At 37.0% G+C, this 27,904-nt stretch overlaps 2 protein-coding genes across 3 annotated transcripts; both read right to left on the bottom strand.

Moving 5' to 3' along the window:
- Window positions 1–81: 81 nt before the first annotated feature.
- LOC123683013 lies at window positions 82–552 on the bottom strand. Its single transcript, XM_045621912.1, has one exon. The coding sequence runs from the start codon at window positions 550–552 to the stop codon at window positions 82–84; it is 471 nt and encodes a 156-aa protein (XP_045477868.1).
- A 3,661-nt stretch (window positions 553–4,213) lies between these two features.
- On the bottom strand, window positions 4,214–27,514 carry LOC123682800. Of its 2 annotated transcripts, none has more exons than XM_045621591.1 (8): window positions 27,118–27,514; window positions 22,749–23,429; window positions 17,746–17,987; window positions 17,034–17,232; window positions 12,737–13,129; window positions 9,033–9,296; window positions 8,080–8,568; window positions 4,214–4,593 (listed from the first exon to the last, which is right to left on the bottom strand). In XM_045621591.1, exons 1-8 carry the CDS (start codon window positions 27,425–27,427, stop codon window positions 4,265–4,267), a joined length of 2,907 nt encoding a protein of 968 aa, XP_045477547.1. In that variant the 5' UTR covers window positions 27,428–27,514; the 3' UTR covers window positions 4,214–4,264. The 2 variants fall into 2 exon arrangements, with proteins under 2 accessions (XP_045477547.1, XP_045477546.1); XM_045621590.1 differs by having other exon boundaries at window positions 8,080–8,571; window positions 27,118–27,513.
- Between the last annotated feature and the right edge of the window lie 390 nt (window positions 27,515–27,904).

A 27,904-nucleotide genomic window follows, 5' to 3' on the forward strand; every position in this document is an offset into this window, starting at 1 on the left:
ATATAATTCTTTATTTTCACTATTTGGGTTTTTGATATAGTTAGCTTTCAGTTTATCCCGCCGCATCATAGTTTCTCTTATTTAATCGGTTAGCCAGGGACACGGGGGATGCCTCACTCTGACAGCCTTTAATGGGGCCAACCTGTCATATACCTCAAGGATTTTGTCTGAGAAAATTTTCACTTTCTCGTCTAAAGAGTCCGTTTTATAGACCGATTCCCAACATATGGTTCTTGTCGCCTGAATCAAAAGAGTTTGATCCACTCTCTTCAGATCACGACATTCAATAACTCGAGGTATCGGTTTAGGGCACTTGAATTTAAAAGCAGCATATATAAGGTCGTGATGAGAAAACTGATAGGCATGTTGTTGTGCACTAACAACTACCTTGCTTGGAACAGACGTGATAAGCAAGTCCAGCAAAGTATTGGAATTGTGGATATGATGGGTGGGCTTTCTATTGATAAGCTTCAAATTGTAAGATTCGAGAAGGTTGTTCATAAGTTTAGAGCGAGAAGTTTTCTGGATCATGCAGTTATTCAAGTCCCCCATCATAATTATATCTGAGTAACTACCCACCACTTCATCCAAAACACACTCAAGTTCACCAAAATAACCATATGCCGGAGTAGAGTAGAGGACACCTATCAAAAATTTCCTGCAGAAGTTAATTTCAATGAAAAGATACTCGAGCTTTGGAGTTTGACCCGAAATAGATTGTGAAATTATTTTACAAGATATATTTTCTTTTATATAAATCGCAACCCCACCTCCACGGCGGTGATCCCTATCATTTCTTAATAATTTGTATCCTGGTAACTTGACGAACGATGACCTAATTGATTTTTTCAACCAGGTTTCACTTACAAGTATAAGGTGATATTTACCATGTGAGAACGTATTAATCAGATCGTCATGGTGAGCAATAAGACTTTGGGCATTAATATGACACACTAGTAAATTGTTTGAGGGTAAATTGGAAAGTTATTACATTCAATGTCATCAGCAATATGTGAGGTATGATCGGTGTCAACCAAGTTGCATATTTCCTCTTCAATATCTTCTAAGGGAAGGTCGAGGGATAGAGAAGGATAGGGGGGAAAGTATTCAGGAGAACTCAAAGAGATCATAATAATCGACAAATGAAATGAACAGAAATAAAATAAAGCAAGCCAAATGCTCAAAACAAAATATTCAACACTGCGGAAAAAAAAAGATAAGAGAATAGTGCTTATCATCTGCTTACGTTCTTGCTTCTGGTGTGGGGATAGCGTTGTTTCTGTGAGGTCTGGGACTCCAAGTTACCTTTCACAGCTGTTGATTGCTTAAGGGCGGGAATTTGAGATGAAGAAGTAATGAGAACTTTCTTGTTTCCAGCCGAAACATTGATACAACCATCTCGTGTCCAAACCTTTCCAGGTCCAAATGCAATCCTACACTTTCGGAATAAATCCTGCCTACCTCGAGTGAGGAACTCAGTAATGAGAATCTTCGTTCCTTTCAACATCAAAATCATATTGATTTGGTAAAAAATAAATGTAAACACTTACTACTTTCCACAAATTTTAATTATTTACGACAATTGTTTCGCCGTCTAAGCGGCTTCATCAGGGTTACATGGCAAAGTGTTGAATTTTGAAATACAATTTCAGCTATATATACACAAAAATGAGAGTGCCTATGGAGCAATAAAATGTTAATTTATGGATTCTTTGATGGGTCAACGGTCTTCTCGGTTCGGGGTACTATATTACTTTATTTGATGCAATTTGGAATTTCCAAATATTTTTACTTAAAGATGTTCAAAAGCGGTGACTTATTTACATCTGTTTGGGAATTTAGCAAAATATGTCTCGAATTGTGCCTGTTCATCTCTAGTGATTCTAGTAGAATCAAACGGTGACTTTTATTTTAGGTTTGGAGTATATTTTAATTAGAATTGAAATTATGTCCGGTTTCTGATAAATGATATGCATATGACGAGAAGATGTTATCACTAGTGTGACTCCTTTGGTGTTCGTGAATTCTTTTCTTGAAGTTTCTTCCAGTTTGTCCAATATATACCATTGAGCAGTCACTACAAGTTAAACTTATAAACTCCAGATCTCATATCTTTTTCGGTCCTGTCTTTATTATTTTTCCCAAATTATTTGATGTTCTATAGGAAATAGCATAGTTATAATTCTTTCTGAAATATTCAGCTATATTTTCGGATAAGCCTTCTATATATGTTAACGTTATATATTTATTCGTTTTTTCTAATTCGCATGGGTATGATAAACTCATCGTGACTCTTTTTTGTTTCTTTTCTAACATTTTGTCAATTAACATTGGGTTTTAACTAGTTTCATTATTGCCGACCGATAAAGTGCTTCACTATTGACCAAAAGTGCTTTACTCTTGAGAACTGTCACCATTTTAGTAGTGAATTTTAACATTTTCAGTGCGTTGTTGACGCGTGTATCATTGCATTTTCAGTAATGGTGTAGTTTGTGTTTGTCAAATGTCAAGAGAAGACAGCTTCAAAAATGACAGCTGATCAGATAGAGATAGAATCAGATAAATTTGATTGGAAAACCCTTTCTAATAAATATCAAGCAGAGAGTTTGAATTCTGGTGTTTTCAACAATTAATAAATTCGCTGGACATTCTGGAAAAACTGTAGTAAATCGGAAATTATTATTTGGGAATTATTGAGATTATTGAAATTATTATTCGGAAGGAATATACGTTGAATTCAAAAGAGCGGTCGCAACTTGTGTAAACTGACCTTATCTTAGAAGCAGGATGTATTCATTTTCGATTATTGCTTTTCTTAGTTATCGTCTCACTGCGTTGGTGAAATCAATATATTTTTCACGGATAAGAAAAATAATTTAGATACGGGGAAATCTTGACTTATCTGACTTATCGATACATCCGGAGAACCGTTATGATCGTTCCCAGATGACACAGCAAAAAGTTCGTCAGGAAAAATCGAAGTATGGTTCTTGTTGAGACAGCAGATGAATCTACTTTGAGCTGAGGTTAAAGGTGGGGTCTGTTGACGAAAAATGAAAAAGGATAAAAAAATTTTTCTAACCAATGATCTAATTGGCATGGTATCTTGGGCAATTTTTAGGGCGGTCTTGGATAAGTACGAGATTACGATTTTGTTGAGGATTAAGGATTTAATCAGTATCGCTTAGGGTCTCGTATTAAGAAGGGTTGAGAATTCGAACGTCGGTCGCGAAACCGGACTTAGATTAAAACAATTTCTTTTGAAGATCAGAGTAATTTTTAACAAGGTTGAATCAAATAGAAAGGAAATTTAGTAGATGGGAGAGTTGAAGGAATTTTAAGTATTTAAGGAAGAAGGAATTGTTTCAACTCTAAGAAAGGATGAGTTAGGTCAGAAATAGAAAAACAGGGAATTTTTGGGATAAAGTTTTAGAATTTGTTTTGGTATGAATTAGATTACGAGATTACGAGTTGCGCGAATCGGATGTGGAGTTATTAAAAAGGAATTACACGTTCGAGTGAAAAGTTAAAAAAAAATTGAAACTAGGTATAGGCAGGGCCTATTTACTCACCTAGCACCGCGGGATAAGGGCAAGTTAACAATCTTTTGGCTTATTCATTTAATTTTTATTTTTTTGATGATTTTGAATACTTTTTGGATGAAGATAAGTTTATTTGAGTGGTCCCAATTCTCGCAAATTAATAGTTGAGTAGACAATTTTGGTTATTTTGTTTGTTTAGTATGCATAATAGATTATTTGATACATTTTTTTCTTTGAATCATAAAGTTTTGGCCGTTGAGTCAAATATATAAAAATTTCGTGGATATTGTTATTTTGGATATTTTTTTCTTTTCATTATATGTATTTAATTTAAAAATTTTAATCGAATTTTATTAACCCAGAAAACTAATCCTGTCCCTAGAAAAGAAAGTCAACTCAAACAAAAGACCTTTCCATAGAAGCGACGGGTCAGACTCACACATAACATCTCTTCCAGGGGTTGAAAGAACGTCTCAACCGGAGATAAGTGAACGTTGGTCAACATTCTCTGACCAACCCGTTCATTAAAAAACTATTGTATTCAATCTCATTATTGACATTTGACATTGAGTATTGAAGTACCTACCTCCTTCAATACTCAATGGTATAATAGTACCAATACTTGTTTTTAATGACAACATTTATTTGTTGAGAAATTACTAATCAAAACGTAACATTATAAACATTTATTTGATCCTTAAAAAACAAATGTATGTGTTCGTTCACCGACAACTAACTCGAGGATCATGAAGTTTACTTGTATCCACACATCCACAAGGTTCATCACTTGATTTATGATGTTCTTTTGGAAATAACTGTTTCAATTTACATGGACAACTGCAAGGGGTATCTCTTATTTTCTTCCAAGTTGGCGAAGGTGTCAATTTTCTTCTCTTCGTGTAACAGTATCGGCTGTCTTTACCCTCATCTGACGATGAGCTGTATGACCAACCTGTTTCCTCGTCACTAGAAAATTCTGCTGTACTTGGCTTGATTTCCGTCAGTTTCGTGGTTGCTCGAACGATTTCATCGAGACATCTTTGCCAGTAGCCTGAAAGAAAGTTGATATCAGTAGACATTATCAAATAACAAAAAAATTAATACAAAAACCAATAAATGCATTGACATAAAAGAAACTTGGTCTCATTTTTGAGCGTTTGTTTTAATGGAGTGGCAGGCCTCATTTCGACCACACTTCCATCGAATTCGAGGTTGAAATTGATTCTGTCCGTCCGGCCATTCGCCGTATACAGAATAACTCTCGAACGAAATGTGCTGGAGATTTAAAATTTTCAGGGTAGGTTCTGTTGGGTTCGTAAATAGTATAAATCCGTTAGATAGTTCATATCTGAATAGAAAAATACCCATCTATTCGAAATGAAATTTATAAATAATTTGCAAAATAGCAAAACAAATTTTTATGCTAAAGTTCGAGGAGATTATATAATTGGGAGATCAAATTTTTTTTCTGGTAATAGTCCATCTGTGAAGTTTTTGAATTTTTTTTGTAAAATTTCGATATTCCAGAATCTATCAGTCAGATCTTACTGAAATTTTTGGTTCATGAAGATATTTTAGTGCGGTGTTAAGTTCATGAAATGATTTTTAAGATATATTGATATCGGTAAAATTTCAATGCAGAATGTCGTTTTTCATTGATTTGGTGCCGATATATAATGGCATATATCAAAAATAGTCCAGTGAATTTGTGCTCATAAAGGACCCTCACGAAAAATATTTGGGGTAGTTAATTTCTTCGATTCTATATGTTTTTTGGTGCTGAATCCGAATCTTAGGTTTGCCACCAAAATTTCGTGAGGCAACATTGAAAAAATGTAAAAAAAGGTTAATTTTTTTATTTTTTGCCGTTTTTTGCATATTACTCGGAATATATCAAATTTTGGTGAACGACCTTCCTATACAAAAACAAAGTATATAAAATTTCCAACAAATATTTTTCATTGAGTTTTTTTTCCGATAAACCGTTCTGGTTCAAATGATAGATGAAAATTGGCGTATTTTATCTGTCTCTGCAAAAACCCACATTTTGGGGTAGATTTTTTCGATTTTATATGGTTTTTGTGCCAAATCAGAATTTGAGATTTGCCATCGGAATTTTGTGACGGAACATTAAAAAAATTCATAAAAGGTAAAAAATTCAATTTTTTGTCAGTTTTTGATATAACACGGAAAATATTAATTTTTCGTTTAAATTTTTTTATAGGAAGGTTATCCTATAAAAAATTTGAATTTAATCAAATTCAATTTTTTTTTATACAATAGGGTAATCACCCTATTGTATAAATTTTACGACGGTAATATTTCCCCAATATATTCATTGTAATCAATATAATGAAATATTGAATTCAAAAAGTTATTTTGAAAAGTCTTTTTTCCGAAGTGATAATGGCTTTATAGTTCAATCCCATCTAGATTGTATTGGAAGAAGAAATTATTAAGTAGAAGACAATAGTAAATTGAAGTTTTGGAGTAGAAAAAGTGGATTTTTGTAGAAACAGATAAAATAATCCAATTTCCAACTATCGTTTGAGCCAGAACGGTTTATCGGACAAATAAACCTTAATGAAACAAATTGATATTTTCCGAGTTATATGCAAAAAACCTTTTTTGCATTTTTTTCAATGTTCCGTCATGAAATTTCGGTGGAAAACCTCAGCACTCCAATAAATATATTATTATTTGAACCGGGTAAGCCTTTCGAGAACTGCGACCATGTAGATCTTTTGTTCTCTACCTTACTCATTAATGAAACCTAAGAAGGCCGTCAATGACGTTGATAAAACTGACAACATCCTTAGGGGCCTTGGCTGTTACTTCTCGGGTATTCAGGACTGGTTTCCCCATACGAATGGTTCTTAGGCCAGCCAGCTCTGGACACTTGGATACCATGTGTTCAGTTGTTTCTGCTTCTGATCCATAGAGCCTGCAAATCTCATCTGCTGATCTTTCCATACGGTACAAATGATGTTTGTACGGACAGTGCCCCGTCAGCAGTCCCACTATCACCCGAAGCTCGGCTCGTGCCGGATTCAAGAGCTTTCTGGTGTAGGTAGGTGAAATGATCAAGAATTTCTTGGCCTGAGTAAGTCCAGGAGTGTTTGTCCAGTGGGTTATCCTGTTATTCAACTCCCATTACTGGACCGCTGCTTTATATTGATCTTTTCCTAGCCACAGAAAGGCCAGGTCCAGCAGGTGTTATCCTTGATGCACTTTTTGCAAGTTCATCGGCTTTTTAGTTTCCTTCAACACCACAGAACCCTGGTACCCACAATAGAGTCACTTTATTGCTTGATTAAGTTTATGCGTCGTAGGGTATAAACGTGATCAACAAGACGGTTCCCCGAAGAGAGGTCCTTTCATTGCCAATAAACATATAAAATCGTAGAAAAAACTACCCCAAAACTTTACTGTGAAAAACACATATTGATTGGACTAAACTTTGTGTTGAGAGTATCGCGTCATTCAATGTTTCCATGGCATGCCACAGAAACCAGGAAGATTGTGACAGGCTTTTGTTCAGATTTTCGTGAGAATTAAATGAATATGAATTTGAACAAACAAGTATAGAATTCTGCCTTCACGCAGTGCTTTTCTCATTTTTTTTTTGCGTATTGTAGGAACTATAATGACGGTAAAAGGTCGAGTGGGGGCCATTGGTCTTATTCGTGTTGCTCTATCTAGGTATCATACTTTCGTCCCCACTCGACCTTTTACCGTCATTATAGTTCCTACAATACGCAAAAATAAAAATGAGAAAAGCACTGCGTGAAGGCAGAATTCTATACTTGTTTGTTCAAATTCTCGAAATTCTCGAAAAGTTGAAATTGTGATTTGCATATCCATTTCATAGAAGAGTAATAGACGATTATGTCCGTCTGTAAACACGAGTGTTATCGTGTTTACAGACGGACATAATCGTCTATTACTCTTCTATGAAATGGATATGCAAATCACAATTTCAACTTTTCGGGAATTCATTTTAATATTTTGTCAGCTGAAAATGTTTTACGAGACGAAAAAGAAGAGGTTAATCGGATAGTGAAGGTTTTGACACAATGAAGTCATAATTTTGATATTTATATGTATTTTCCCACAACTGCTATGAAAAGTAGCGTATTCTGCATAGCTTACTCAATTGCAAAACTATGTATTGCTCATACTGTGGGAAATATTATTCCTCACGGCACTTTGCCCACACCTCACTTGGTAGACCAATGAAATTGGGCTTTTGAGTCGTTTGTATGGAAACGCAATAAATTAGCACTTACTGTCAACGAAGGCCATTTTGATTCGAATCAAGTCTATTACTTGAATTATTGAAATTTGTGCAGTTGTAGGAAAAGTATAGTGTGCAACATGTGGAGAAAGTCCTTTTCTCGCTCGTGTGTTTGCGGCACTCGCCTTTTAGGCTTGTGCCACAAACTTCCACACTCGTGAGAAAAGTTGGACTTTCCCCACTTGTTGCACAATATACTATTTACATTACAAGCACTTTCATAGCAACAGAAAATCTTACCTGCGCAGTTCAGCGCCTCCGTCAGAGATCTCATGGTGTCGTGCGCCGTCACAACGTTCTTGATCAGATGATCCTGCAGGCATTTCTCGCAACAGTGAACCTTCTTGCCGTGGAACTTCTGCACGATGTTGTTGGTGAGATCGTTCACGTGCCTGCAGTACTGTCTCCAGGCGATGACGTCGTCGTTCATGCCGTCCACGAACTTGTTCCAGTCGTCCTTGAACAGCACCTTCTTCTGCCCGTTAGGCAGCAACACCTCGCCCCTAAGGATGGCGGCGAACTCCCGGATCTGCCCGATGATGTTGCTCACCCATTTGGTCCAGTTGTGCGCGTTGTGCGTGATCTCGAGCAACCAGACCGCCCATATCTTCAGCGACAGGCAGCACACGGTGTCGTTGGAATGCTCGTAGATCTTCTTCGGCTTGTGACCCTTGATGACCGTTATCATGGACTCCCTGCTACCCGCCGCTGAGGTTTCTTCTTCTTCTTCTTCTGTGGAAATTAAAAAATATCATAGGTGAAAAGGAAAAAGAGAGATTGAATTTTGAAGGAGGTAATAGTACGTTTTGATAATGAGACTAAGCGAAAACGACGAGGAGGGGGTTGGTCTTGCCAAAAAGATAAGTGAATAAATCTTCAGTGAGAAAAAACCTTACTACTATCTATAACTTATAAATTTCAACTATAAAATAAAGAGAAACACTCTGCCAGAATCTTAATGGCTTGGATGATTCCAAAATGTTTCTTCAAAACTTTGACACTGCGAGATCTAAGAAGTATATTGATCTCAGGAATAATTTGTTATACTGGATATATCACTAGATTCTTTCCAGGGCATTATTCCTCAGGAAGCACCACATTTTGAATGGGTCTAGCAGAAAAAGTGCCCCCACTGTGAAACTGCCTCTGAAAAGAGGATATGAAGAGAAAGGAGAAATGATTGAAATTCCTACCTCCTTCCTCTCCCGATTTCTTCTCCTCTTCTTCCGTCTCAGTTGTTTCACCTTCCTCCTCTTCTTCTTCTTCCACCTCCTCCAAGTTTTCTCCCTCCATGCCCATTTCATCTTCTCCTACTTCACCTCGACTTTCCAGTTCTTTTTCAACGTCTTCAATTTGTTCCCCTCCTTCGGCGATGGTTCCCTCCTCTTCGGCGCCGATTTCTTCTCCATCTGGACCAACAATAACTAACTTACCATTAACCATTTTGGTCGTAGCTCCTGTAAATATATATTTTTTTTTCATTTCAAATGAAATATCTACTCAATTCCTAGTATTGATGTGAGTGAGGTGAGTATTATAGAAATAATAGATTATAATTCAAAATTTAATTCGCTAACTGAACCTTGATTGACATACAGTGTGTCAATTAGAAAAAATACCACCTGCCCATGCAAAATCAGAAAAAAATCAAAAAGAAGTACAACTTTGGTTAGTAAGGAGACATTTTTTACGATTGGTTCCAATCAATTTGTATCAATCTTAAATGGGAAGGGGTAATAGGCATGATGACAAATTTTAAAAACTATCCTGTAATGTTCAGAAACGAATATTATTAACATCTTTCTGCAGATAGAAAAAATTAGTTGGAATTTTGTACTGACGAGAATTGGAAAAACTAGAATAGTCTCATTTATTGATATTTGGCTTTAGATTATGTGAAGCTGCTATATTATATACACTATCAATGTTCCTCCGAGAAGCCACCCCAAGCTGACTCATATCAAAAGAGGAAAGCAGCTGCTGCTTATCATCAACATGAGCCTGGGCATGACAAAACATTAAATCGTCAAGCAAATTTGCGGCATATGAGGCAAAAGTGGCCTCAAAATCGAACCTTGCTGAACCCCGGAACGAAAAAGCATAGACCCAGAAACACAACCATCAACCTGAACTATACTCTGACGTCCGACTCCGAAGTAATAATAATAATAATCGTCTTTATTAGGCGAAAGTTTAGCTGAAGCTGAATAAGATCTAATCAGAGCAAGAGGAGTGAAACCACAGAAATCATTTTTGAACCTAATGAAAGTTTTGTACCCAAATTTTCCAATATAGAGTCAGTTACGGTAGCCAAAGCTGTCGTAGATGTCCGGAAGGTCTTGGGGAAATCTGCCTGATAAAATCTGGTAGTTTTTTTTTTTTAGAAAAAGGGCATATATCTGCTTCACGAGAGAGTCTTCTTCATAAACTTGCATAGAGCTGGTAAGATGCTCATTATTGGCAAGTCGGAAAAGCTCTCCACATTTTTTGTATTCACCCTGAACATCCCAGGAATCACTCGTTCGTTTGATAAATCTAATTATTTTGTGTAGCATACACAACGTTTCCTTCAAGATATGGCTGGATAGTAAGGGCCAGTTCCATAATCCATGCAAAAAGGCTCCTCTTGCTAAAGACCGTTCTATAAGAAGGTCGCCTTTGAAAGTAGCTTTAAAGTGGCCCCGGTTCCATAAACATAATTAGAGTCTTTTTATTCGTAATTGTAAAGTTTCCTAGGTTATTCTAAAATCTAGTAATTTATTGCTTGCATTTGGTAATATTTCATGGAAATTGAAATTCTGTTGACAAAAAGAAAAAAATTGTTCAGAGTATGTGTGAGTGTGCTGCTGGTAAAAGGACAAAAGCAGTTTGCAAAAACATAGCTTGTGTATACTATTCAATTTCAAGGTTCAAGGAGCATTCTGAATGGGGAATTAAAAAAACATCTACCGAAAAAACAGCTATGGTATGAACCCACAAAAAATTAAACTGAGTTGTTTCCCTAAAAAAAAGCTTAAACCTCACATTTGAGATAAAAAAAGGCAATGTAACCAAACGGAAAAGAAATGATATGTGTTGATCCACGCCTTGAAAATACTTGTGATACTGTACAGGGTGGGCAAATAAGAGAGGTAAGCGACTATATCTCAGGATTCACTCATCATAGAGACTTACGGTAAAAAATTTTACCACAAAAGTTTACAAGAAAACACACTGGAAATTGTTTTGAAGTTCATACCTCTACCGCTAGGGGGCGTAATAGCTATCGTCGAGTAGAAAAATGAATTTTACTTGAAAATGTTTCATATGAAGTTGAAGAAAAAATATCATCACTGTAATCCTTGGAAAATTCTCTATCTTTTTGAATTGTCACTTCCGATTTTACGACATCAAATAAGATTAGGGGAAAGGGAGAAATCTGACTGAATGAAATGCCTGTAACTTTAATTTGTCTCAACATTTTTGAGCAAATTAGATCTCGTCTAAGAGATAATATCTTATTGATTGAGGACAAAATATACTCATGATAAATTTGTTTTTGCTACTTTCGATAGGGGGCGCTAAGTCAGAATTTCATTATTTTGTTCATTTTACTCCGAAATTTCAAATTTAATGATAGGATTTTTTTAACTGAAACAGAAGTTCCATCAAATTTGCATGAAAAAACAGAAAACCGATTAAATTTGTATGAAAAAACCAGAAGGTCGCAAAGCGATAGCTTCAAGCGTTCTGGAGTTATGGCCGAAAGAAGACACAAGATTTTTGTTTCTCTTAGAACTTGAAGACACAATTTGGTTTTTTTCAGTGCATCAGTTGAAGAAAATCTTTTTTCGGCCATAACTCCAGAACGCCTGAAGCTATCGCTTTGCGACCTTTTGGGTTTTTCATACAAATTTGATGGGATTTCTGTTTCTATCAGAACAATTTGGTTTTTCGCCGTGCTTCAGTTGAAGAATATCTTCTTTCGGCCATAACTTCAGAACGCCTGAAACTATCGCTTTGCGACCTTTAGGTTTTTTCATGCAAATTTGATGGAACTTCTGTTTCTGTTAAGAAAATACTATCATTACATTTGACATTTCAAAGTAAAATGAACAAAACAATGAACTTATGACATATCGCCCCCTATCGAAAGCAGCAAAAACAAATTTATCATGAGTATATTTTGTCCTCAATCAACAAGATATTATCTTTCAGACGAGATCTGATTTTCTCACAAATTTTGAGCCAAACTGAAGTTACAGGCACTTCAATCAGTCAGATTTCTCCCTTTCACCTACCCTTATTTGATGTCGTAAATTCGAAAGTGACAATTCAAAAAGATAGAGAATTTTCCAAGGATTACAGAGATGATATTTTTTCTTCAACTTCATATGAAACATTTTCGAGTGGAATTCATTTTTCTACCCGACGATTACTAGTGTGTTTTCTTTAACACTTTAGTGATAAAATTTTTACCGCAAGTCTCTACAATGAGTGGATCCTGAGATATAGCCGCTCACCTCGCTTATTTGCCCACCCTGTTCAATTAAATTATCATGGGATAGTATTATTAATTATTGCTCTTCAGAGCAAACTTTGGCAGGCCTCACGCTACAGTGGAGCCAACTGGTGAGCAGAGAAACGGAAGCCCCCATTGATCATGCGTGAACAAAAAGATCCTTTTTCTTGTTATAAAGGACCACTATCCAGACTTTATGATGAAGCTTTCTTCAACGTTGGTTGAAATTGTTTTATGGAATACGGTTCGTTTGTGAAGGAGACTTTTTACGGAAAAGGAGACTTTACTTTCAATTATGAAACCGGCCCTAAGAGAGGCAGATCAACAACAAAAGTATTGCCACACATAGTTGATGAATGGCGAGACATTTTAGGTTTGGAAAAACATAATATTCACCTGGCGGTACAGACAAAGGTTGTCCATCCGGACCGAACATTATCGGATTCCCGTTCTCATCGTAAGCTGCACCGATGGGGTTGCCGTCCTTGTCATAGCACTGCGGGATTATCCTTCCCTTCTCGTTGTAGATGAGCTCGTGGGCGTATTTCACGTCGTCGAACAATGGTCCGTTGTAGGTGTCCGGCTCCGGCACTCCGTATCTGTTGAAGGTCACTTCCAGGAGCTTACCGTCCTCGTCGAACAGCTGGTTCACCACTTTCCCGTTCTTGTCGTAGACCGTCGGTATCAGGTTGCCGCTTGGGGTCATCTGGACAGGAAGGACTTCGCCGTTATCGTCCACAACTCCCAATTGCACCGAACCGTCTGGAGCAATGACTTCTGTTACCGTGCCTGCGGAGAAGAAAAGGGTTTTAGGTGAAAGTTAGAGACAGATTCGTTTTTGGATATCCAAGTTATAGTGGCGGAGGAAGAGACCACTACATGAGGCCTGAGGCGCAAGGCAATTTTGAATCCCTGATCAACGATACGGATTACGTTTATTTTTCCAAGGCTTCATTTCTCTAAGGCTTTCGATTGTGGAGTTTTCGAGAAAACTTGAGCTTTATGGAATAAGACATAGACAACTGGATGTTATGAGGAACTGTTTACGAGATCGTTAATAGAGGGTTTCTAGAGTGATTAAGTGTTGAATATATCAGGTGTGTGAATAAGTCTTTCCCGTTTTTTTTTCAAATTTTGAGCCTTTATTGTGAAAAAATGGTTACAAATGAATTATTGAAAGTATTGGCCATCGCTAGCTACAACTTTTCCCCATCTTTCTGGCAACATACAAATCCCGTTGCGAAAAAATTCGACCGGTTTGGCCTCTATCCATTTTTTGGCTTCCTCGTAGGAATGGAAGTGCTGGTCAGCCAGGCCATGCGTCATCGATCTGAAGAGATGGTAATCAGACGGAGCAATGTCTGGACTATACGGCGGGTGGGGTAGGACTTCCCATTTGAGCGTTTCTAAGTATGTTTTCACCGGCTGTGCAACATGTGGGCGAGCATTGTCATGTTGCAAAATAACTTTGTCGTGCCTGTCGGAGTATTGTGGCCGTTTTTCTCGCAGTGCGCGGCTCAAACGCATCAATTGTCGTCGATAGACCTCGCCTGTGATCCTTTCATTCGGTTTCAGAAGCTCATAGTAAACCACACCTAGCTGGTCCCACCATATACAGAGCATGAGCTTGGCGCCATGAATATTTGGCTTGGCCGTCGATCATGATGCATGGCCGGGTAGTCCCCATGATTTTCTTCGCTTCTGATTATCGTAACGGATCCACTTTTCATCGCCAGTCACGATACGATGCAGAAAACCCTTTCTTTTATGTCGCTGAAGCAGCTGTTCGCAAGTGAAAAAACGCCGTTCGACGTCTCTCAGCTTCAGTTCGTACGGCACCCAATTTCCTTGCTTTTGGATCATTCCCATGGCTTTCAAACGCTTGGAAATGGTTGTTCGGTCAACTCCCAATGCTTCAGCAAGTTCTTCTTGCGTTTGACACGAATCTTCATCAAGCAAAGTCGCCAATTCTTGATCTTCAAAGATTTGCGGCCGCCGGGAACGCTCCTTGTCTTCCACGTCGAAATCGCCACTTTTGAAGCGTCGAAACCATCCGCGAACACTTGAATCATCGATACAACCTTCTCCATAAGCTTCCTGAAGCAACCGATGCGCCTCGGCAGCAGATTTCTTCAAATTGAACCAATAAAGTGAAACTTCCCGCAAATGACGTCGACTCGGCTCAAATTTCGACGTTTTCACGATTTCAAAAATATGTCATTGGATGCAGAGATGTTGATGGGTGTGCCTGAGGGAGGTGTTTTCGAGCCACTTTTGTTGGACTTGAGAAATAAGAATGGTCAGAACTGGAGAAAGAAGAGGGAAAAATATAGAACTAGGTTAGTTTGATATGAGTTTGTTAACACTGGACCCAAGCCTAAAACTACAAATGAAAGGCAATAGATAAATAATAATAATAGACAAAATATAAAACTGCAGCATTACTTCACATACTTCTCCAGATTCAAGGGAGATCGTCATAGTGAATTTTGGTTGTAGCATCATATAACCGATAATAAAAACTCCCGCATTTCGAAGAAAGTGGGAGTGAAGTAGGAAAGAAAAATAATAAAATGAAAGCCATTGGAAAAGGAAGATTAATTGGAATTTTTACTGTTAGGGGAAAGTTGGATAATACCGCGCGGTTGATAATTCCGCGCGTCAGCGTTATTCAAAAACTATCCACTTTTTCTGCGATGTAGTGTGTAATCATCGAAGCTGGACATGTCTACACCCTCCCCCGCTCAGCGCCATTACGGTCCACTCAACGACAAAAATAGCAAGGGCTGTAGAAGTTTTTTCGTCACTCCCTATAATTTTTCGCGTACTTTCAGTAAGAGGTATTGTTATATTGTATTTATATTGTAATACTTTGATACTATTCATTTTTAATGCAGTGTACACTGTAGAATTAATGACCGAATACTTTTTCACGTACTATAATATTTTCCATAAAATTTTGTGTTTAAAAAATAAAATGATCAAGTTTGATTATTCCGCGCCGGGGCGCGATATTGTCAATCCCTAAAATAAGAAGCCTGCACTTGAGGCTATTCGAAACGGGAGTAAAATAAAGACAGCTGCTATGAACTTTGGACGAAAATTTACTAAGACTTCAAGTTATAAAAAATATTTACGTTTTGTTGTCATAAAGACTTTGAGTTTTCGTTAATTGATTCTTCATATATCGATTGATTCTTCATATACTGATTTAATTTTTAGAAAAAGATTTGGGTCTCCTTATCTTCACGCAGGAAAATTACTCAGAAAGATATTATTCATTTTTTTCATTTTAGGTACTTTTGTTACTTTATTTCATATTAGGTACTTTTGTTACTAACCCATTTGTGTGAAAACAATGTGGGCACGAATTTGTCGAACCTGGGCACGATATTATCGACCAGTTTGACAATACCGCGCCTTTCCTTTTTTTGTAAATTGACAATAAATATTTTTTGTTTGAATTTTAGAAGTTTTTGTTATGCGGTATGTGTACCTGGACCTGTCCTACTAATTACTCAATTTTGTTTCTTTCAATATCAAATAGTTTCCTAATTATAGGTGCAAGTCCTTAGTGGCTCGGTATTATCTAACTCTCCCCTACTAGTTCTAAAACTAAGAATTTACTTTCTGTCAATGTAATGCTCGAAAACGAAGCAGAAGTGCTTCATGAAGAAAATAAGATAACAGAACACAACGAAAAAAAATTGAAACTGAGAAAGGAAGAATGCGGAAAAAACTTGTTGACCTAAGTAAAATGAAAAATGAAGATATAACTAAAAAGCAACAAAAAAGTAGCAAAACTAGAGTTCATTAGTGAAGTTGTAAAATGGAGTATTCAAAATTTGATTTATATAATATGAGAAATAAAATAAGAAAGGTCTCGATGAAGAAAAATTGATTATATAAAAGATGCAGATAATGTGATGCAACTATTGAAATAAAAGAAAAAACAGTTAAAGAAGATGGTTTGGATTTTAAAACTAGAAGGGAAAATCTAAAAAATGATTCAACATTTCAAGAAGAGAACAGAAACATAAATCTATTCAAAAAAAATGGAAGGTAAGACAATGAGTAGATCAAGAATTGGAGGTAATCTCAGTTATATTCGCTATATTCTGTGATTATCGTGAACGATGACAATTGAATGTTGCACAATAAGAAACGCGTCATATTACAAAGCACGAATGATCCTGGATTATTTGATAAAACTCCCATATATCCTCGTACAGAACCGTATTGGCCAGACTTAGCATCATGTGATTTTTTTTCTTCTCCCGGTTTAAGTTGTCACTTATGGGATGAACAGTAGAGTCTTTGAAAGGCATAATAAAATAGGGATTTTATTAAGTGTGTTATTCCAGATGGATTTCATTTTGATGAAGGTGCAATGAAATTTGGAAGAAAATTTGTTTGATTAACAATTTTTCGTATACAAAAAAAATTTTTGATCATAGATCCTTTAAAATTTCGTGAGTCACTGAATAAATGAAAACCTTTTTATGGAAAAAGGTTTTCCATGGAAACTATTTGTGAAGTTTAAGTCTTCAATTCAACCATATTGCCTCTCCATACGAATAGAAAATATATTATATTTAAATGATCTGAAAGCAAATCAGTATTGATCGAGTATTGGTGTGTGACCGTGTGGTTCAGGGATTAAATTTTTGAGTACTTCTCAATGCTTTGTTACCTGGTAAAGGTTCACCATCCTCCCCGAATTCCATAGCAGACATTATATCGGAAGCACCTATTGCGGCACTTCCTTTAACACTTCCAGGACCTTCTTGTATGGGTAAGGTGCCCATCATTCCATACACGTCCTCGGCTGCCAACATGGCGGCCAATAATTCGGAGACATCCTCAATTTTCTTCATAACTCGCACATCGACCTGAAAATTATCATGTAATTTTTTTATTTTCATGCAGAGGAATATGCATATGTATGGGATGGAGGCGTCTATTCGTGATGATTTGCCAAACCAAACTGAGAATAAATCACTTGACAGCTGTTAAATCGGTCGCCATCTTGAACAGTAACTTAAAGTTATATACTTCGAAAAAAACAGCCTATATTTGTAATATAATGGGATTTATTCAGTAGCTCTCATACACCTAGTAGCAGGAACGTTCATAAAAATTTAGTGGCTTCTTTAAAATTTCGATCCTACAATACGAGGAACCTTATAGGGTATCTGCGCCATTCTATGGAGGATTAAAATTTTAATGTGTCATTAAATTTTAATGAACGTTCCTGCAACTGGGTGATAGAAACAACTTCTCAGGGTATGCAATATTCATTTTAATAAAATTCGGCGAGAAAATAGAGTTCTGTGTGACGTTTCATCGGAATGTTGCTCAAATGTCAAAGCAAGGTTCAATAGAATCAAACTTGAGTGAATTACCTGACTAGGCGAATTGTGCATAGCCCACTCCATCAGAATCTTCTTCAGTATCTCCCCAGGTGTGTCTGCGCCACTGTAATCCTTGTTCAACACCTTTATTTTATTGAGGAGCTCGTTTCGCGTTAGATTTTCGAGATCCTCTACAGCTCCACCGAGATAACTTGGAGAAGCATGGGCGAGGATCTGGATCAGCCTATCGAAGCTGGTCACAGGCCAAACTTCTCCTTCCATTTCTTCACCTTCTAAAAAAAAAATAAAAACCATTCATATTTTTACTATTAATATACAGAGTGGCCACTTTTTCAATGGGATTGTATTGGTAACTTTTAAACCATAAGAGTAAGAAGGTCGGTCAAATGGAGAAAAAGTTGCATTCATAGAAGCATTATCAAGCAGTTCAAACAAATCGAGATTATCAGGGCCGGTAATTGAGATATCCTAAGAAAAGTAAATTCTGTCATTTTGATTTTTCTTTTTTTCCCACTTTATTTCAAATATTATCAAAAAATGTTACAGGAATTTTTTATTCGACAGTAAATTATCCTCAATTTGACGTATCCAACGTTTCGTACTCTCTGGGCCACCCTCAACCTCATTTTTTCAATACGGACCTGCATATTTTGTGACAATTTTCGAAATAACTTTTGAAGACGAATGTCATTCAAAGTTGATTTCCAGGTGATTTTGACCCTTATCCAAATTTCTTTGAATCGGATCTGTATTACATTTACTTTCAGTTTAATTAACAACAAACAATACATTTCGATAAGAAAATCAACTTACTCATCACAGAAAAAAAAAATCGAGAACTGTGGCCAGTGAATGCAATTTATCAAAAACTGCTGTTGATGAAATAGTCAAGAGACGCGAATACAATGATTTCAAATTTGAATATCAAGCCTTGCAAAAATTATATCGTAACGATATCAAAATAAAGTTCTATTCTGTCATTTGTTTCAAGGGAACAAATGACAAATCCAACAATAGTCATTCCTCGCGAGAAGATTGAGAATGTATTGGAAGGTATTCAAGAAGACGAAAAATAAGCAAATGTATAAGAAGTATGGGTTTCAGAACCGTAAAGTGCATTTTACAAAATGGTGGACATTTCGAACACTTACTTCATTCATTTTCATTAACTTTCGAATAATCATCTGATTTTCCTTTCATTAAATGATACTTTCGTTCAATTATTATGAATTGAAATATGTGAATAATTATTACTTGTTTCTTGCTTTGATTCTAATATGTTCCATTTAGTTCAAGATGAGTAAGTTGATTTTCTCATCGAAATGTATTACATGTTGTTAATTAAACTAAAGGTACCTAAATGTAATACAGATCTTACCCAAAGAAATTTGGAAGAGGGTCAAAATCACCTGAAAATCAACTTTGAATGACATTGTATGATATATCGTTGAATTCAGCGTTAAAAGATATTTTGAAAAGGGTCATAAAATTTGCAGGTCCTTATTGAAAAAAAATAGGTTGAGGGTGGCCTAGAGAGTACGAAACGTTGGATACGAAATCTGATTACGTCAAATTGAGGATATTTTACTGTCGAATAAAAAATTCCTGTAACATTTTTTGATGATATTTGAAATAAAGTGGGAAAAAAAAGAAAAATCAAAATGACAGAATTCACTTTTCTTATGATATCTCAATAACCGGCCCTGATAATCTCAATTTGTTTGAACTGCTTGAAATGCTTCTATGAATGCAACTTTTTCTCCAGTTGACCGACCTTCCAACTCTTATGGTTTAAAAGTTACCTATACAATCCCATTGAAAAAGTGGCCACTCTGTATGCAAGGGTGAACTGAGTACAAGTGTCCCAAATTCGATGCTCACTGAAAACATCTCGAGAACTGTAAGACTTAGAGAAAAAATCTTCGAGGATTTCCGATCGCTTTTTTTGAAATAATAAGATATCAGAAAGCAGATTATAGATATCTTGATTAGTTCTCGAGTCCCAGGGCGTTTCTGAAAAATTAGCATTTTGAATATTTCGCTACATCTTAGTTTCTGTCCCGAGATATTCGAAAAATTCTAAAACGTTTTTTTCAGCAATTTTTATAGTCCAGTAGATACATTTTACCTGGAAAAAATTCCGAACTTAATGAAACTTTAAGAGGTTGTTTGAGGGTGCTGTAGGATGATTCTGCTAAGTTATCCAATACGAGAACTCTGTGCTAACTTGAAAAGAGCCGAAGAACCTCAACATTTTTGGACTTTTTTTGGTTTTTGGCTAATAACATTTAACTTGATTAGTTTTCGACCAAAACGTTCATTTTCAAACTTGTAGATAATTGAATTCCCTATGATTTTTTTTTGTTTGCAGAAACTTTTTTCAAAACCTTATATAAACCGAGATGCAGCCAATCAAAATTAGAGGAATTTTCTCAATATGTCAAAAATTGGCAAAAAAACAAAGGTTTTGATCCTCTAACTATCAATTACGAGTACAATCCGTTTTATGGTAATTATAGTGATTACTCATCAATATCGACATATTGAAATATAGGAAGGTGGAGGGGGGAGGTAGCTTTGACTAAGAGCCTATGTTTTTGTGAAGAGTAGAAATTTCAATGTTATCGTGGCATGTTATCACCTCACTGTAAATTCCTATCAACCCAGAATAATTTTGAACCTTAAGGATCAGATCAACTAGGTAAAATCAATAAATAAAAACCTAGAATTAATTAAAATAATGATTGGATATAACCGAATAAAGTCCGAAAATGTTGGGGTTCTTCGGCCCTCCTCAAGTAAGCACAGGGTCGTGTAAGATTACTTGACATAGTCATCCCACAAGACCTCTTGTGATGTTCTTACCAGGTACCAGTCTTATCGTTCATGCAGGGTGAAATAAGACACATACTCAAGGGAATAACAGATGAGGTTTATTCATAGTATCACCAACTTTTACATTACACGAGATACACCAGTTATCGTGTGAAGAAACAGTAATGTCGAATCTAGAACTCTCTTGCACATTTCTTATGGAACTGCCTATATCGGCTTATATGCATATTTATATATGAGAATATAGTTTACAAATTATCATTAACGACATAGTAACAAATTATTGGTAATTCAACAATGAATTCCAATAGTAGCTACCTTGCGGAAATATCGCTACTGAAATTGATATTGGAATTTGACCTACATTACACTCTGAACAACCTGTAGAAGTTTCATTGAGATCGGAATTCTTTTCAGCAGACTCCACTTTTTTTGCTTTGTCTACTGGACTATAATTTTGATCTAATTGTATCGGATTTAATGCTCTACAACTTTAAAAATGAACGTTTTGGTCGAAAACTACTTAGTTTAGAGGTTCTAGCATGGTGGAAAAGAACCGAGGAGGTAACCACACGCATCAAGTTGCAGAAACTGCAAAGGCTGGCGTGTATTGGTGTCACAGGAGATATCCGCACAGCTCCCACGGCAGCACTGGAGGTCATACTATACTTGCCTCCCTTACTCCTACATGTGAGGAAATTTAGCCTGCTCGAAGCAATAAGAATTTCCCTTAATGGAAGGCTCCTTCCTGGAAACTGGGTTGGACATATGAGGATACTGAATCAACTAGATTCAAACCTTCTCGCAAAACCATCGGATATTATGCTAACCACCTACGATTTTGAAACGCCCTTTGAAACGGTTATAAATGACCGTCCTAGTGCAATAAGTCTCGTAAATCGTCTGGACAAAAAGTCATCCATATGGTTCACAGATGGATCAAAAACAGAGAAGGGCACCGGCATTGGGATATATGGACCTAAACTGAGGATCTCTAAAGCCCTGGGAAGTGAGCCTTCCATTCTACAGACCGAGATAATGGCTGTTTATATATGCGCTTAGGAGTGTCTCAAAATGAACCTCAAGGGGGTGCATATCTACATCACCACGGACAGCCAAACTACGCTGAGATCCCTGGAATCGTGTTGACAGGGGTCTTTGCTGACTTGGGAGTGCTGTAACACCATAAAGCAACTGGCCAGAGGAAATAAGGTGACTCTACTATGGGTACCAGGGCACTGTGGGGTTGAAGGAAATGAAAGAGCAGATGAACTTGCAAAAAGTGCATCAAGGTTAACACCTGCTGGACCTGAGCCTTTCTGTGGGATAGGAAAAGACCAATATAAAGCTGCGGTTCAGCTATGGGAGTTGACAATCCACTGGACTAACACTCCTAGACTTGTTCAGGCAAAGAAATTCGTGAAGATTTCACCTACCTACGCAAAAAACCCCTGAAGCTGTCGCGAGCCGAGCTTCGGGTGATGGTGGGACTGCTGACGGGGCACTGTCAGTACAAACATCATTTGTACCGTATGGGAAAGTCAGCAGACGAGATTTGCAGGCTCTGTGGATCGGAAGCAGAAACAGCCGAACACTTGATATGCAAGTGTCCGGATCTGGCTGGCCTAAGAACCATTCACATGGGTAAGCCGGTCCTGGATACCAGAGAGGTAACGGCCAAGGCCCCTAAGGAGGTCGACAATTTTATTAACGTCGTTGATGACTTCCTTGGGTTTCTTTGAATGAGTAGGGTAGTGAACAAAAGATCTGCATGGTCGCAGTTCCCGGAAGGCTTACCGAACCAAAACGACCCCAGTTCGAATAATAATAATAATAGTTTAGAGGTTATGAGCGAAAAAATGAAAAAAGTCCGGAAATTTTGAGGTTCTTCGGCCCTCCTCAAGTTAGCACAGCGTCCTCCTGTTGGATAACTTGACAGAATCATCCAGCAGCACCCTCAAATACGTTGTCTAGTGAGGGGATCCAGTATTAGTCCGGTCATGTTTACGAACTACGGACTTGATAGGTTTGAGAGGTGTCTTTGATAATTAGTCCAAACCGCCAAGAAGAAAGGAAAGAAGCGCAGTTAGTATTGATGATGAAGAAGACCAATCAAAACTACTCGACCGGAAGAGATTGCTGGTGAAAATGGTGGAAACCAAAAGATTGAGAGGCATAAAATTCAGTTTTATACATACCTCCCTCATCTAATTCACCGGCACCAGGCTCTAATCCCGAACCGGCACTGCCCATGGTTATGGAAGAACCAAGGGAGGATCCTCTTTCAGACAACTGCGCGGCGGCTTGCTCTTCTTCGTCCTCTTCTATACTCTGTATCTCCACAATCTTCGAAACGCTGTCTATCCAAACAGCCATCTTATCCACCATCCTCACCAATTGCCTATTGAACACGCTACGACTGAACCTCAGTATCGGATTGTTCTTCTTCAAAACCTTCGCCAGCAATACCAGAAGAGCATCAGAGATCAGTAATTGTTTGTAGCTCAATTCCAACTTTGGTTCACCGGAGAAAAAATTCATGATGGCTGTACTGGTTTCTTCTATTTGATGTCTCAGCCAATAGGCGTGATGCAAAGATTTCTTCTTCCTCCTTTTCATTCTCCTCTTCTTCGCCAGTTTCTTCCTTTGGCGGTCGCGCATTTTGAAGTACTTCCTGGCGTCCTTCAGGTCAATGTTCTGATCGGTATGAAGCATGTCGTGGAACCTTTGTAGGGTTTCTGTGGGAAGATGGTCCCCGTAGTCCTGCCATGTTGACAGGATCCTGCGTTTCGTGGGACAGGACATTTGGAGAAGCCGCGGAGAGCAAATGTTCGATGTTGTTTTCGATTTGAACTTCTTGATATCGTCGTCTCCATGGCCTGAAAATTTGAACCAATGGTCATTATTTGTTGGAAGTGCTAAGATCATATTAACCAGGAACTACAGCACTAAACTTCTTTTCTTAACCTTTGAAATGAATTGAGTTTCATGAAAAACATTGTGTTTAAATAATAGTAGGTATATTCTAAAAAAAGTTGCAGAAAGGGCTCCTATTCTAAGACGAATGCGAAATTCGAAAACGAGCGACGAAGGAGCGAGTTCTCGAACACATTAGTGTTGGCATCCTTCTACAACGAGTATTAGACGATATTTTCTCTATTTCAGTCAAGTTTTGTGATATATTATACTTCTTAGTGACTTTTGTATTGAATCTTGGCAGTTGGTGCGACTGTTACGAATGGTGACATATGACGTAATTCGAATTTTGAAATAATTTATAATTATGCATTAAATTCTTGAGTCATGAGAAATTGCGAATGATGTTGCAAATCATTTCACTATATACAAATCACCTATATTATATTGACAATTGAGATGTATTGAAATTTGATAGCATCCGAAGTCAGTGTAGACAACCACAAAACGAAAAATATAACAGAAAACAATGCTGAATGAGTTCATTACAGCACTGTTTTTAGAACTGTAATGAACTCATTATATGATACTAAAACAGAGAATAGTAATTTACGTAACAAGTCCGGAAAATAGGGTTTTTTTGGACGAATAGACAAAATAACACTATCGCTGCTGCTTTCCATATTTTATTGCGATTGCGATCAAAAAACATGCAAATTTTTGACAACTTATTTCATATGAACTGTCAGCCGTTATCTCGGTTGCTATGGATTCTATGATTCTTTTCCGGCCTAGTCCGGGAAGTACGTACTTTCCGGACTAGGCCGGGAAATGCTACTTTCTCAGAGAAAAAGCGTCCGGGAAGTGAGCACTTCCCGGACGGTTGCCGAAAAAATAATTTTTTTACATGGTTGCCGAAAAAATATTGTACGTAACACGCCCGAAAATGGTTTTTTTGGACTCACAGACTTCCAGGACTCGCTTACGCTCGTCCTGGAATTTTGTCTATTCGTCCAAAAAAACCCTATTTTCCGGACTTGTTACGTAAATTACTATTTCATACATGCTTTCATGTAATATAGATCGCGATAATGATATATGTGTTTTAGGTTAACATAAATCAAATAATCTATGAGAGTTTTTCCAATGAGTGGTTTCATTTCGATATTAAAAGACGAGTATATTTTCAGAGAGATTTCAATATAAAGAGGAAGTTTCACCATTAACAATGGTGCGCAGCGGCCATTTGGCTAATATCATTTTCCATTGTATATGGTGATTTACTTTTGATGGAATTTTCCAGGACCAATTCGCGCATTTGTGGTTGTATTTCCCCGATAACTTCACGAATTTCATCTTTATAATAATAATAACTTTATTTAACCATCAAAAAAACATTACATGGTAAGTCAATATGAATATGCACATATAAGAGGAATTCGTAAAGCCTCTGAGAACATTATTGAAACAATCACAATAACACATTAAAATTTTTAAAACTGAAATGACATAAATTCATCAACAGAATAAAAGGTCTCTTCAATGAGAATCTCCTTCATCACTTTCGCGAATTGATTTCTTGATAATATCTTCAGATAGTTCGGGATCTTGTTGAATAACTTAATACACATATGGTTTGTCACTACCTCAGTTCTTTTAATACGGTGATGTGGAATAAGCAAGTCACCTCTTTTCCTCGTTTCATACTGATGGAAGTCCCCCAGAGCAGCAAACTTTTGGCCATTCTCAAGTGTATATAACAGGCTGTTCAGTATATACACAGATGGTAAAGTAAGTATTCTCTCTTTTTTGAAAAGGTCCCTGCAGCTTGTTGTTCTTGAGACCCCACATAAGGCTCTTTTTGCCTCCTTTTGTTTGAGAAATACTCTCTTCGCTGCAGAGCTGTAACCCCACAGTAAAATACTGTAGGTTGCTATGGAATGGAAATTAGCGTAGTATGTTAATCTGCAAACGTCTGGAGAAGATATGGCCCTCATTCGCCTTATAGTAAATATAGCCGTAGATAATTTAGCTGACATCTCATCTATATACGGGTTCCAAGAGAGAGAGTTGTCAAAAACTACACCGAGCAACTTTATACTCTCAGTATCTCCACCACATCCAAAACAGATCCTTTGGGTTTTTTCTTTGTTGAGCTTCAATCCATTAGTAGCGAACCAATCCTCTGCCATCTGCAACGACATAGATGAAAGCTGTTTCACTTCATTTATTGAATTTGCCCTAGTTAGAAAGTTCGTATCGTCGGCGTAACGCAGAGATTCACTGGTAAGTACATTCGCTGGTAGATCATTGGTATAGACGATAAAAAGAAGGGGTCCCAGAATGGAGCCCTGTGGTACACCTCGCGAGACACGGAATGACTTCGAAGTCATTCCTTTCCAATCAATTACCTGGGATCTATCTGTCAAAAAGGACTCGAGTATGGAAAGAGCCTTACCCCGAACACCGTAATACTCCATCTTGTCTACCAGAATTTCCTTCACCACACAATCGAATGCCTTGGATAGGTCGCAGGACAACACTTCGCATTTATCTTTCCCGTCCAAGGCATCGGTAATTGCTTCCAAAAGACTTATCAACGCAGTTATGGTGGACTTTCCCTTGGTGAAGCCATGTTGATCATTACTCAAGATATTATTTTTCTCCAGGAAACTCAGCAACCTCCGCCTGAGTAACTCCTCAAGAAGTTTAGACAGAACAGGAAGCACCGATATAGGCCTGTAATTGTTTGGATCATTGACATCTCCTTTCTTGAATATTGGCACGATTCTTGCTGCTTTCAACTTCGACGGAAAAACACCCTGTTCCAGACATTGATTGAACACCTCACATACTACTCCTGATATGTGAGGAAATATCTTTTTTAACACGATGGTGTTCATTCCGTACACATCTTGAGTGAATTTGCCTTTCAATTTTTGTACAATGTTCTCGAGTTCTGTGACGTCTGTGGGATGGTTGAACATTGAACAATTCGATAAAGAATTGTTTGCAATTTTTTTTTATCGAAATCGCTATCAGATACGACAAAACCAAAAAGTATAGGACAGGACCAGATTTTTTTTATATTTTTCTAAACCACCAGTGGTTCACAATAAAAAGGTCTGGAGGAAAGAAGCAGGCTTCGAGAAAAAATATCACCCCCAACATTTTTTGTATTCAGAAATAGCATATCACATGATTAAAAGAAGGTGCTACTTGAACTTTAACATCTGTATCTCGAAAAGAAATCGTTTGCGGGTCCATGTTATAGGACTGTTTCTTAAAATGATCTGTCATGTCTGAATCTGTCATTTTCGTTTGTATCTCCAATTTAGGAATACTTGTATGGTCAAATGAAATTTGATGTCTTCACAAATAAATTGCAATTAGAATGAAATACAATAAATTTTACAGCAGGATTTTCAAATAATTTTGAGTAGGTTCATTTTCACAAAAACGCCCCTTTGTATTTTTCAATTTTTTATTATTTTCCATAGAAAATGAGCATTCTAGAATGATTCCTGATGGTTGTCAATGATGGCAGACTAGTATTTAGTAAGAATTTTTGAAGAAAAGTTATGAAAATGGTGATTTCTAAGATTCTAAGCAGGTTTACTGTTGTAAATGTCTAAAATGTAATGTACTCACTCAGAAGATGTGGCGTTGACAGAACATCCAGATACTGCTTATGAGAAAGCTTAGCTCTCTCCCAGAAAGAGTTCTTTATATGAGGTACAGATTTGGACTTGCAACCACTTTTAGATCCCAATCGTTGGTGGGGTGCTGTCGATGGTGTTTCGATTGTCTCAACAACCCTTTCAACCTGTCTCTTCCTATGGATAAAATAAGTTATGTCCATAGGTGATCCGACAGGTAAGATGGGTTGACCCAGGTCTTTGCTCTTCTCATATCTGTAGTCTTCTCCATGGGCTAGTTCCCTCTTGATGCGGTTAGTCATGTCGGATGTATAGACTGCGGAAACTAAAATTTGGACAAAACAATAATTTCAAGTGACAATTTATGTCATTCTGTAAATTTAATTTTTTCAGAATTGACATTTTCGGGAATAGAAATCCTAGAACCTAAAACGTCACATCAATTTTTGAAAGGTTTATTCATTACTTTGATTTTTATCCATAAAAATAATAAAAATAAAAACAAAGTATTTTTGTGTATTTTATTTATGATGAATTTCCGCCAAGTAAGGACCGAATTCATTGAAAATTAAAATAACTAATGATAATTTTCATTAAACGAAAAAAAATCATTCATTTCAAATGAAGATCTCATGATTTGTGTTTATTATTATTATTGCCAACGATAACTACCTTTTTGGCTCCAAGATAATATTCTTCAAATCACGTTATTTTTTTTGTACAATTGTTTTGTCATAACATGACTTCTTCAGGTGATTGGCGGTGTTTCAACCTGGGAC

The sequence above is a fragment of the Harmonia axyridis genome, chromosome 6, assembly GCF_914767665.1.
Source record: "Harmonia axyridis chromosome 6, icHarAxyr1.1, whole genome shotgun sequence".
Classification (NCBI taxonomy): Eukaryota; Metazoa; Arthropoda; class Insecta; order Coleoptera; family Coccinellidae; genus Harmonia; species Harmonia axyridis.

Excerpts from the sequence above, each read along its gene's own strand:
- LOC123683013 (XM_045621912.1), bottom strand. The coding sequence starts at position 552 with ATGGGGGACTTGAATAACTGCATGATCCAGAAAACTTCTCGCTCTAAA.
- LOC123682800 (XM_045621590.1), bottom strand. The coding sequence starts at position 27,427 with ATGACTAACCGCATCAAGAGGGAACTAGCCCATGGAGAAGACTACAGA. Across the intron at positions 17,233-17,745 it reads TGCACAATTCGCCTAGTCAG|GTCGATGTGCGAGTTATGAA; the intron begins GTAATTCACTCA and ends GATAATTTTCAG. Across the intron at positions 4,594-8,079 it reads GGAGGCGCTGAACTGCGCAG|GCTACTGGCAAAGATGTCTC; the intron begins GTAAGATTTTCT and ends ACTTTCTTTCAG.